The sequence below is a fragment of the Peromyscus leucopus genome, chromosome 22, assembly GCF_004664715.2.
Source record: "Peromyscus leucopus breed LL Stock chromosome 22, UCI_PerLeu_2.1, whole genome shotgun sequence".
Lineage (NCBI taxonomy): Eukaryota > Metazoa > Chordata > Mammalia > Rodentia > Cricetidae > Peromyscus > Peromyscus leucopus.
In genome coordinates this window covers 7,286,087-7,298,486 of record NC_051081.1, presented here as the reverse complement: position 1 = coordinate 7,298,486, position 12,400 = coordinate 7,286,087, and the positions used below count along the sequence as shown (strand labels likewise).

Below are 12,400 nucleotides of genomic sequence, written 5' to 3'. Positions count from 1 at the left end.
GAGCTAGAACTACAAGCAGTTGTGAACTGCCCCATATGGGTGCTGGGAACCAAACTCGGTCCTCTAGAAAACCAGGAATTACTCTTAACCACTAAGCTACCTTTCTAGCCCCTTTTTATTTTATTTTATTTGAGACAGGATCTCACCTCATTATCCTAGCCATCCCAGAACTTACCATGTGGACCAGGCTGCCTCTGCCTCACAAGTGTTGGGATTACAGGCAAGTGTCTCCATGCCCAGCATATTTTTTTTTTTTAATTAATAAAAATGAACCCAGTTTCACCCTGGCTTTTCTTGCCCAGGCTCCAGCCTTCAGGACCCACCCAAGCCACACCCACCACCCACCTGCCATGCAGATGCAGGTGAACTGGCCAATTCGGTCAAGACATGTGGCCTGGTTGCGACAGGGCCCAGACAGACACTCATTGACATCCGTCTCACATCGAGGTCCAGTGTAGCCACGGCCACATTGACACAGGAACGAGCCCTGTGTGTTCACACACCGACCCAAATGTTCACAGGGATTGGCACCTGCGGAATGAGGGTACAGCCAGGATGGGCATGGCCAACCACAGCTCCACCTTTCCCCTGTTTTCAGACTCATTTCCAGAAGGTGCCCCTCTCACCAATGGAGCACTCGTCCACATCCTGGTCACACGCCCCTCCGGTGAAGCCGGGTGGACAGGTGCAGATGGCCCGGCCGCTCACAGGATTTGTGTCACAGATAGCATCCTCATGGCAGGGATTGCTGACACAGGCATCATCCAGATGACACAAGAGGCCTGAGAAAAGGTAAGCCAAGATCAAGAGCTGGTCCCCAGGTCTACCCAAAGTCCCCACATGCCTAGCATTTGAGGAAGAAGGTTGATTCTAGGGATGGAACACCAGGACCCTGCGCATACAAAGCATGAATGATGCCACTGAGCTACACTCCCAGCTCCTTGCTTTTGGTTTATTATTACTTTTTTAATTAATTTACTTATCTGGGGGGGGTTGCAAATGTCATAGTGCATGTATAGAGGTCAGAGGACAACCTGGGGGAGTGGATACTCCCCTTTTACCCTGTGGGTCCCAGTGATGGAATTTAGATGGCTAGGCTTATTCAGCAAGCACCTTTAACCCTCTGAGTGTCCATCTGGCCCATCTCGATTGCTTCCTCTTGTTACTGTTGTGTTTGTTTGTTTATTTGTTTTTTGAGGCAGAGTTTCTCTGTGTAGCCCTGGCTATCCTGGAACTCAATTTGTAGACCAGGCTGGCCTGGAACTCACAGAGATCCACCTGCCTCTGCTTCCCAAGTGCTGGGATTAAAGGCGTGCACCACCACTGCCTGGATGCCTCCTATTTCTTGCTTATATTAACCATCCGTGTATTTAGTATCTGTTCTTTTTAAGCCATTTATTATGAAAAAAATCGAAATACACAGAATATGTTTCACATATGGAGCACTTGGTTCACTATTATTTATCTATTAACCTGTTTCTTCTAAACTATTTGAAAATAACTTGGAAATGTTTTACAAACAAGTCACTAAGGGCTGGAGAGACGGCTCAGCAGCTAAGAGTACTAGCTGCTCTTCCGGAGGACCCAGTTTTGATTCCCAGCACCCATACAGAAGCTCACAACCATCTGTAACTCCAGTGCCAGGGGATCTGATTAATTCTTCTGGCCTCTAAGCATACCAGTCACGAATGTGGGACCAGACATACATGCAGCCAAAACACACATATAAAATAAACTTTTTTGGCGGGGAGAGGGGGTTTGACACAGGGTTTCTGTATGTAACAGCCTTGGCTGTCCTGGAACTCACTTTGTAGACCAGGCTGGCCTCAAACTCACAGAGATCTACGGCTGGGATTAAAGGTGTGTGCCACCATTCCCTGTTATCCAAGTGCCCCTCTTAACACGTTCTCTGACCCTTCTAACTTCCCTATGTCCTGCCTCTTTCCCAGTCAGACCTCTCAGGAGTTCTCCCATTCCAATAGCGTCTGCCTTGGGCTGTGTACCAGCATCCTCACAGGACAGAGGCTCAACCTTCCTCCTAAATCCAGTCTCCAGCATCCCCTCCCTCCGCGATTCCTTCCTCCCTCCTCCCCTCCCTCATCTCTGCTGCCTTTCTTCATGCTAAGGATCAAACCCAGGGCCTAGCGCACTCTAAGCACATCCACTCCAGCCCCATCACAATCGTTCTAACACTCAAATCAGAATCTGTCTTCCCCTTCCATTCTGAAGCCATCAATGGCATCCTGTTGCCCACAAAGAAAATGGCCACTCACCTGTCTTGCCCATGGGGCAGGCACAATAGAACGAGGCTACACGGTCATGGCAGGTAGCCCCGTGGAAGCACACAGCTGTGGCACAGTCATCGATGTTCTGACTGCAGCTCTCGCCTGTCCAGCCGTTGACGCACACACAGCTGTGGCCACCCAGCAGGTTGAAGCAGGTGCCCCCATTGTGGCAGGCATTGGGCTGCAGCTGACACTCATCCACATCCTCTGTGCAGAACTGACCTAGGGCACAAAGATGTACTGGTCTAGGCTTCTCCTATGTGCCCACCCGACATCAGCCCCCAGCTCCCGGCAACCCTGGTGCCCACCTGTCCACTCAGGAGGGCACTGGCAGTTGTAAGTGTTGACACCGTCCACGCACGTTCCCCCATTGAGGCACCGATGTCCAGGACAGTCATCCACGTTGACTTCGCAGTTCTGGCCCTCGAAGCCTAGTGGGGAAGGACAAGGTAAAGATGGTCACTAGGAGGCTAGCCTACTGTCCCCCAGCTGCCTCCCCTGGGTACCACTTACTCACCAGGAAGGCAAGCACAGTCATAGGTGGTATCACTACTCTGCCTACAGGTGCCACCGTTCCGACATGGGGAAGGGGCACAGGGCACCGTAGGGTTCTCACACAGCAGCCCTGTGTAGCCAAGTGGGCACAGGCAGCGGAAGGAGCCAGGAGTGTTGAGGCAGGTACCGCCATGGCGGCAGGGCCCACCCGCTCGGCACTCATCTACGTCACCCCGGCAGCTGCGACCCTGGTAGCCCGGCGGACAGGAACAGACGAAGCGGCCATCCGACCCCACTGAGCAGCGGGCACCATGCGCACAGGGGCTGCTGAGGCAGGGGTCTGGCAGGGAGCAGTCTGGGCCTGGAAGAACCAGGAGAGGGTGAGCTTGGGACTGACCACATCTTAACCTAACTCGGGCTCTCATCCAAGCCCACCCCTTCACCTCGGAAGCCACGGGGACAACGACAGGAGAACCGGGCAGTGCCCGCCACCACCGAACTCTGGCAGACGCCACGCCCAGCACAGGGGCCTGAGTGGCAAGGATCTTCCAGCTGGCACCGCTCACCCACCCAGCCTGGCAGGCACCTGTGGGAAGAAGAGACGTGTGGTGGGCACAGTATAAAGCATGGTGATCCCCGACGGAAAACACAAGACGCACTCATCCAAGAGCACACTTGCCAAACAAACTGTCAGACATCCATCTGCTCTTTCTTCCTATTTTACATAGGGTTTCACTACACACTCCTGGCTAGCCTGGAGCCCACAGGAATTTACTTGCCTCTGCCTCTACCTCTAGATCGCTAGGTTTAAGGTGAGTCCCACCAGTCTCGGCCACACTCTTTTATTCTGACAACAAATGTTATCAAATATTGCCTACTACAAACTAAAACATGGCAGCAAACAAAATAAAAATGATTCTTACCCTCTTGGTCCTCATAGCTAGGTCAGGCAAAGAGAACAAGTAACAAATTAATATGAAACATGCCAGCAACAGCTTGTCTAAGCCACAAGGGCTTGTGAAGGACGTGGTAACCCGCCCCCCCCCCACGCGCCCGAAGACATGCCCATGTCCCACAGTTGTGACTATCATCTTTTTTTTTTCTTTTTAAAGAGGTGGCTCACACTTATAAACCTGGCACTCAGCAGGTGGATCAGGAGTTCAAAGGAGCCTTAGCCACATAGCAAGTTTGAAGCCAGTCTTGACTACATGAGACCCTGTCTCAAAACAAATACACACATTTTTAAACAAATACTGAGAGGGCTGGGGATATAGCTCAGTGGTACTGCACTTGCCTAGGATATACAAAGCTCTGGGTTCAGTCCCCAGCACAAGAAAAAAGAAGGAAGGAAAAAGAATTTTTGCCAATATGATTATGAAGGATTTCAAGATGAATTCACCCTGGATTATCCAAGCCATTCCAAATGTCTTTTTTAAAATGATTTATTTATTTTACTTTTGTAAGGATGAGTTTTTTTTTTTTCTTGCATGTATGTATGTGCATAATGTCCATGCCTGCTGCCCGTGGAGGTCTGAAGAGGGCAGTGACATTGAGGACAGTTGTGGGCCACCATATGGGTTCCAGGAACCAAACCCAGGTCCTCTGAAAGAGCAATAAGTGCTCTTAACTGCGGAGCCATTTTTCCAGCCCCTATTCATTTATTTTTAATTATGTGTATACATGTGTGGCTGCGTGTGGGCATGTGTGCAGTGTCCTCAGAGGCCAGAAGAGGTCATCGGAACCCCTGAGGCTGGAGTTACAGGTGGGTAACCATCCAAGCACTGGGAATCAAACTTGGGGTCTCTGCAAAAGCAGTATGTGCTCTAAACCACTGAGCTATTTCACCAGCCTGGACATACAGTATCTTTAGAAGAGAAAGGTTGGAATGAGGCTCAATGGTAGAGCTCTTGCTGGCTTGTGCAGAGCCCTGGGTTCCATTCCCAGGACACAAGAGAAAGAAGTCAGGACAGCAAGAGAAGAGAAGAGAGACTGAGAAAGAAACTGATTGATTTAGGAGAGAGAGAGACAGACAGACAGAGAGAGAGAGAGAGAGAGAGAGAGAGAGAAGAGAGAGAGAGAGAGAGAGAGAGAGAGAGAAAAGTCATGTACAGACAAAGGCAGAGGATAAGGTGAGGCAGCCATAAGCCAAGGACTGCCTGAGCCAACAAGAAGCTGGAAGGCACAGTAAGGGATTCTCCCCTCTGAGCGCCTGTAGGGAAAGCCAGTGCTGGCAACGCCTTCATTTCTGACTTCCGGCCTCCAAGATTTTTCCAGAGTACATTTTTGTTGTTTTAAGCCACCCTGTTTGTGGTAATCTGCTACAGCAACCACAGGAAACTCACAGGCAGCCCAAGGGTAATGGAATGAGGGGGTGTTACATTTTCACACACTGAAGAAGGTAAAAAGGGTGAGCCAAAGGGTGATGTGGGGAAGGGCCCTCCAGGTAGTGGGAACAACAAACGAAAAGCCTAAGACTCCAGGAGACTGGTACACCCAGAAGGGCCCAGAAACCACACAGATACATACAACTGGCCACACTGGCCTGGCAAACACCGACACCAAGCCACAGCCTCCCACGCATATGTGGGAAACTCTCACTCACATGGGCAGGCGGAAGATAGCCACAAACCCTAAACTCCTTTCTCCCAAGCGCACACAACCCTCCTCCCACGGATCGGGCGGGGCTTCTCATAGACCCCTCAGCCCTCATGCTGGAAGCGGGGCTGCAGCCTGCAGCCCCTTCCCCAAACCCACCAAGGTAGTCCTGAGTGTAAGAAAATAAGAATTGAAGACAAAGCTTTCAACCTTCCCAGGGACAGGGGTGAGGAAGGCTAAGGAGGGTGAATGGAGGAGTCAAAAGGTCCTGGCTCTGCTATGACACAACCTTCGACACCCCTACCCCGACCCTCCTCTCCTTTACCCTACCCTTCCGGCTCCCTGAGCGGATCCCCTAGCTCAGTCTGGTCCCAAACGCCAGGACAGAACTCAAAGCACTTCTTAGCGTCACCTTACAATATCCCCCACCCAATTCCGTTCCCAGCTAAACCCCTGCAGGGGTGTGGGTGGCGTTGGAAACTCGGAGGTGATGCTCTCAGCCCCCTTCGCCTAAGACCAGCACAGCGGCGGCGGCGGCGGCGGCGCCCCAGGAGGGGGCACTGCGTGCAGGGCGCCGGGGACTGCGGGTACCACAGCCAGGCTGGGCGCGGCCCCCTCCCTGCGCCTCGGGCGGGTTCCCACGCTCTGCGCCCCGCGCCCCCGCCGACCGGTCGGGCCGGTTCCAGCCCGGGCCCCGCGCCCCGCCCCGCGGCCTGAGCTTTGGGGAGACGGGGGGGGGGGGGAGAGCACGGCTTCCAAGGAGGAAACTGACCGACCGCAAGGCAGACAAGGACCAAGCGAAGTAGAGTTTCGGAGCCTATTTGGGGGGTGGGGAGGTGGGGGAGATGGGGGGTAATCGGTGGAAGAAAGTGACATTTGGGGGGTCACCCCTAAGCAGACAGGAGGATTTGAGAAATTAAAGGAGAGGATGTAGGGATCACACTCGGGAGCCTGAGCGGGCTCCACTCCGCGCGATCCGGGCTCCCGGAGGCCGAGTGAGCCGGTGATTCACCTGTCGAGGGGCGGGGCGGCCTCGGGCGTATTCACCTGTCGGCAGTAGTCCAGGCATGTAGTTCCACTGCGCAGGCGCCCGGCCCGGTGTCTCAACCTTCCTTCCAAGTGACTCCTTCCAAGTAAGGACACACTCCCAGCTCCTCCAACTTAAACCCCCACCCTCCCAGCTCCACCAACCTAAAAACCCCCCCTCAGGATGCCCTTCGGCCAGTAGCCCCTAAATGAAGCTAAATGGGGTTCCAGCCACTTGAGTTCATCTGCCACTGAAATGTCAAAGGGGGTTCTTCTGTATGGAAAGTCATCCTGGTCCCACCTAGCTTGAGGCTGACCCACTGGCTAGGCCACACGGTACTGAGTAAATGAACATTTATGAACTAATTAATAGTTGCTGGTGGACTGCTGTCGCTATTAAGGAGAAAACAAGCCCGATAAGGCCACAAACTTTGAGGTCCATCCCCGCAAACCCAGGCTTAGGCAAGCACTCACCACTGAACACCTCCAGCCCTTCAAAGAGTTTCAAAAGTCTCTCTCATTTTTAAATATATTTTATTACATTAATTTGTGTGTGTGTGTGTGTGTGTGTGTGTGTGTGTGTGTGTGCACGTGGAGGTCAGAACAACTTGTAGAAGTTGGTTCTCTCCTTCCACCTCGTAGGTCCCCAGGATTTAACTCAGGTTACCAAAGTTTGGCAGCAAGCTCCGTTACCTACTTGAGCTAGCCTGCTGGGCACCCTACCTTTAAACACAAAAACAAAACATTTTTAAGACAGCCTCGCTCTGTGGCATAAGCAGGCATGGAATTCAATATGTAGTGCAAGCTGACCTCCAACTAAAGGCAATCCTCCTGCTTCTGCTGGGAAAGACAAGTGTAAACCACCTAGTTAAAGGTTCTTTTCAAATCTTCACAATGCCATTACAGATTCGAAGTGGCTCAGAAGGTTCTCAGCACTGGCTACAGATTCCCAGAGCTCAGAGCTCTGTCTGCCTCTACTCAGCTCTTTCCCAACCCCTGCTCTTCTTCCCCAACCCTCTGCATTTCCTTGTATTATTGAACAAATAATTCTTGAACTCCTTCACAGCCATATGCCAGGGGAGCCATTCCTAGTTCACAGATGCAGTGGGGCACAGAACAGAGAAGTGACTGACCTAAGGTCACACAAACCAGAAAACAGTCCAACAGGACTCTAGCGTAGACAGCCGGTGTGGCTCCTAAGTCCTCAGATATGGGAGGGTATGGATGTCCTCATGGCTGTCAAGCCACTGTCATTGGCCTTGGGAATCAATTTTCCGTTCCAGAACACTGTGACTTAATGGGTTTAAGTCTCAGCCACTTAGCAACATGATGTGGGATTTGAACCCGGGCCAGACAGACTTCAGAGCCTCGGCTCTTAACTCTGTCTGATTCCCAACAGGGAAACACAAGAGGTTACCCAAGCCACACACATGGAGGAAGTGATAGCAGCATCCCCCAGGAGACTCGAGGCAGGGGAAGAGGACAGATCCCTCCCATGCAGGCCCCGCCCACTGATGGCGCCGGGCCAGACACTCACAGGCAGGCAGCCTCCCGGGAGGGCTGCTGGGTGCACCGACCTCCATTTGCACACGGGCTTCCGTCCAGGCAAGGGGGAGCTGTGTAGGGGCAAAAGAAGGTGGGGAGGTCAGACAGGCCCCCAGGACCCCACACTGGAAGGACAGACCCTCCTCTCCTGTCTGCCAGGCAACAGCTGCACAGGGCTGGAGGGTGTCTCTGTGGGTACTGAGAGGCCCCCTATCTACAGTTCCCATGGCCCCCCGCCCCAGTCCCAGCTGTTGGGGCCGCAGCTGTCCCTGCCAGCTCAAGCCCTGGGAACCACAAGGCAGGGGTGGGAAGGAGGAGGAGTTGACTTGTGCCAGATGTGGGGGCTCAGGAAGTTGCCCAAACTAACATGTCCATACTGGAGAAGGGCTACAGAGTAGGAAATGAGCATGCTGGGTGTGAAAGAGGGTCTTCATCTCCAAGCCCTTGTCCTGGGATAAGGGACGAGGTGAGGAAGGGTGGGCCGCTGGGTCCACCTTCCACTAACGTTGGGGTATCTACTCCAGCCAGGCAAGCCTGCTGGCTCTTGAAAGAGTAGGCAGAGCACGCACCCAGGACCAACTGGTGACGGCAGTAGAGAGATGGCTGTGGGTACGAGATGGGTAGGGTGTGTAGTAGGAGGGAGAGGCACCGGGTGCAAGACATGTGCTACCCTGTCCAGTGTCCCCATCCCTCAGGGCTGTGTCCCTCTCGGGTGTATCAGTCTTGCCAGCTGGATGAGAGGTGTGGCCAGGTCTGAGCTAGTGGAGAATTATGTGCTCAGGCAGGTGTGGGGCTCTGTAGAAGTGTATTCCTTGGAGAGAGCAGGAATGGGGGGGGGGGACGGGACTGAGAAACAGGGACAGACAGACACTGAAAGGAGAGAGATTCAGAGACACAATAAGAGAATGAGTTAAGAACGAGCCACCTATTCATTTCTGTGACGTCGCACTGGAAACTGTGTGATGGGAGGAGACATGACGATGTGAGCCCTGTGTGCTGTGTGTGTGTGTGTGCTGTGCACACATGCTTGTGAGTTTGTGTGACAGTCTGTGGAGACTTGAGAGTATTAGGCCACTGGGTGGCTAATAGTGAAAATGCATGTGCATGTTACCGTGCTGATACCTGTGAACAGCACAGCCAAGCACTCCATGTGCACACAAGCACACAAGCTGCACATGCCGTGCATCCACCTATATGAACGGCAGTATTCAAGCATACAACTGTGTGGCCACGGTGTGTCTGTATGGGTCATGTATTGGCACCTCTCAGTATGACCTTGACTATGAATGCATACCGAGTCTTGGTATGGCTATGCATGTGTGATCATACTTGACCTTGTATGAATGCACATTAGCATATGAACAGTGAACACGTAGGTGTGTCTTGTGTGTGCCAAGTGTGCATCCGTGGGTGTCATGAACCTGCGCACATGCACATTTGCATCTCTCTATGTGTGACAGGCCATGAGTCTGCGCCGGCCCCGCGGGGGCGGTGGCTCCTGCCTGGTCCTGCCTAGATGAGCCCAAAGGCTACGCTGGGGATGCAGGCCCCTCTCTGCAACTCTCACGGGGCCCAAGTCCCACCGTGGGCTCCCTAGAACTCCCGGCCTAGGCCACCGGTTTGTGCCCCTCCCCCGCTGATCAGGCCTCCCGGGGCGGGGATCGGGGCGCCCCCTCAGTCCCCGCTCTGGCCCTCCGTGGGTCCCGCTTTGTCTGGCAAAGAAAGCGCGAGGCCGGCCGGGGGGAGGGGGTGTCTAGACGGCGCAGCCATTGTCCCGAGCGGGGGAGGGGAGTAAGGATTGGAGGAGAAGGGGAGGGGGCCCCTGGGCCGGCTGGGGAGGGGCTCCGGCCACAGGAGGGGCCTAGAAGCCGGAGAGGAGCACGTGGGTTTCGCCCCTTCTCCTCCCGGCGCAGAGGCGGGGTACCGAGGCTGTGGGATCCTAGCAGCCAGAAGAGGGAGCGGGCGGCACGCGGGGGGAGGGGGCGCGGGCGCCGCTGGGGCTTCAGCTCCAGCTCCTCGCGCTCCAGCCCCAGGTCTTGCAGCTCTCCGGCCTGAGAAGTTTTCTCCCAGTTCAGAGCTCCCAGAACTTCGCGCCCCCTCTTCGCCCCCCCCCAACCACCACCACCACTCCCGGCCCGCCCGGGATGGGGGGAGCCTTTTGTGCAAGGGGTCTTAGGCCTTGGGGGTCTTGGAGCCCCCACCGTAACCTTCCCAGGGCTCCAGGAAGAAGTGGGATGGGGTGAGCCTGGAACTTTTGATACACCTCACCTCCAAATTTCAGCCCCAGATTCCCACATCCGAGTGCCCAGTCTCGGACTCCTGGCTCATTCAAGGATCTTGATTCCTCGGGCCTCTAGGACCTTGCCTTCCCATCACGAATCCCTGTGCGCCCCATGACGGGCATACAGCCTCCAGCTCCTGCACCTCTGCCCCAGCTCTAGTCCTGGGCTTTCAGGTCCCCTAAGTCCCAAACTTAGGGGGTTTTGTGCTTCCCCGCCCCTGCAGCCCCAGTCCCACCCTCCATGTCCCTGATCCCTCACCTGCAGCCCCCGGCCCCGCTAGCAGCAACAGCAGGGGCAGCGCCCGCATGGGCGGTGGTGGCGGTGGCAGGGCCATCAAGCGACGACGGCGGCGGCGGCCCCGGGCCCCCGGCCCCATGGCGGCCGCGACCCTCCCTCCTCCCTCCTCCCTCCTCCCTCTTTCCCAGGGCTCCGGGCGCGTCCCCGGCCAGCCTCCGCGCCGCCAACTTCGCCGAAGTGAGGCTGCCAGGCCGCCCCGCCCCCAACCCTGGGCGGCTCGCCCCGCCCCGGGGCTGGCCCTGACCGCCCCCGCCCCCTGCCCGGCCTCCTGGGGTCCGACCCTCAACCCGCCGAGCCTGGGAGCAGCGGACCTTGGTAAGCTCAAGTCGGCCAAGAGAGATGCGGGCCTAACCGGCGTGACAGGACAGCATCCAGCTCAAGAGCATGCCCATCCCCATCCTCCAGTACACAGCCAAAGCCAGGGCACACATACACAGCCAGGACACAAACGCAGACACCCTCGACTCCAAACCTTCCCAACCTAGGTCCAGAGAAGCAAGCCCGTCCAGAAGTTTCATGGGGACACTAAACATCAACTAGCTCAAAACTCGTGCCCAACTATACCATAAACCAGGGCGGCATTTACAATCTTGCCAGGAGTCGCATGCACGTGAGTCTCATGTGCCTGTGGTCAGCTCTCCCAGGAAGCAGCCTCCTTTCTCCCACGTGTGCTGATCACAAAATCTACCTAAGGGGGGAAAGGTGCCAATCTTGAAGACCTGAGTTCAATTCCTGGGATTCCCGTGGTAGAATGAAAGGACGAACACACACAAATTGTCTTCCGACGCCACATGTACCCTGAGGCACATGCACTCTAAACACTCACTGTGCACACACGCGCGCGTGTGTGCTCTCTCTCTCTCTCTCTCTCTCTCTCTCTCTCTCTCTCTCTCTCTCTCTCTCTCTCTCTCAATAATATATAAAGCGCTTTAAATGTCCACACCAGCCCCTAGCACACCCACATCCTACATGGTTTCACCATGCGGCCCATTTTTTTCTTTCCTGTTTTACTCTTTTAGTTTTTGAGACAAGGTTTCTCTGTGTAGCCATGGCTGCCCTGGAACTTGCTTTGTAAACCAGGCTGGCCTTGAACTCACAGATATCAGCCTACCTCAGCCTCGCCAGTGCTGAGATTAAAGGCACCACCATGCCTGGGAGGCCTGTCTTTTCATTGCCATTAACTGAGTTTTACAGTACCAGTTGACCTGCTAAGGGTTCTGCCAGCCCCTCTGTTTAAGGCTGAGAGTGGAAACTCTAGAGGTCTTATGCTCTGTCCCGGGAGAGTCTCAAGACACTGCGAGCCACAGGCTGGGCCAGAGGACCCACAGAATCTTGGAAGGACATACACCACACCCATGTGGTAGAAGGAAAAAACCAACTCCCACAAGTTGTCCTCTGACCTCCACAAGTGGAACACACACCCCCATCACCACCAGATAACAATAAATAAATGTATTTTTTTTTATTGGGCAGGGTTTCTTTTTTTAAATTTTTTATTTATTTTTTAATGTTCTTTTAAATTTATTCTTTGTGTCTTTCACATCATGCATCTCCATCCAATTCATTTTCCCATCCCTTTGTATCCACCCTCTGCCCTTGTAACCTCCCCACAAAATAAAATGAAATAAAACTTAAGAGAAAGAAAAAAAGAAAAATCAGTCTCATTGTGGAAGCTGCAGTGTGTGTGACACAGTGAGTCACACAGTGAACCCTTTTGTCCATGTATCTTTACTTGCAAGTGTTCATTGCAAAGAGTCATTGGTCTGGTCTGAGGCCTCTGGCTTCTGCTACACTGTCAATGCTGGGTCTTCACTGGGACTCCTCCTGGTTTTCCTGTTGTTGCCCTTTGTGGTGGAGATCCTGAGGCTTTGGGTC

General features: G+C 54.1%; 1 protein-coding gene across 1 annotated transcript; it reads right to left on the bottom strand.

The window, feature by feature from the left end:
- Positions 1-21: 21 nt before the first annotated feature.
- LOC119086446 (neurogenic locus notch homolog protein 3-like) lies at positions 22-10,604 on the bottom strand. Its single transcript, XM_037197998.1, has 8 exons — positions 10,487-10,604; positions 7,939-8,017; positions 3,224-3,366; positions 2,803-3,141; positions 2,594-2,716; positions 2,274-2,507; positions 627-782; positions 22-531 (listed from the first exon to the last, which is right to left on the bottom strand). The coding sequence occupies exons 1-8, from the start codon at positions 10,602-10,604 to the stop codon at positions 215-217; spliced, it is 1,509 nt and encodes a 502-aa protein (XP_037053893.1). The 3' UTR covers positions 22-214.
- Positions 10,605-12,400: the final 1,796 nt, after the last annotated feature.

Bases quoted from the DNA above. Each gene is read 5' to 3' on its own strand.
- LOC119086446 (XM_037197998.1), bottom strand. From the start codon at position 10,604: ATGGGGCCGGGGGCCCGGGGCCGCCGCCGCCGTCGTCGCTTGATGGCC. The intron at 8,018-10,486 runs GTGAGGGATCAG...GCCCCTACACAG, and splicing joins AGCGGGGCCGGGGGCTGCAG to CTCCCCCTTGCCTGGACGGA. The intron at 3,367-7,938 runs GTGAGTGTCTGG...TTCTTCCCACAG, and splicing joins TCCCGGGAGGCTGCCTGCCT to GTGCCTGCCAGGCTGGGTGG.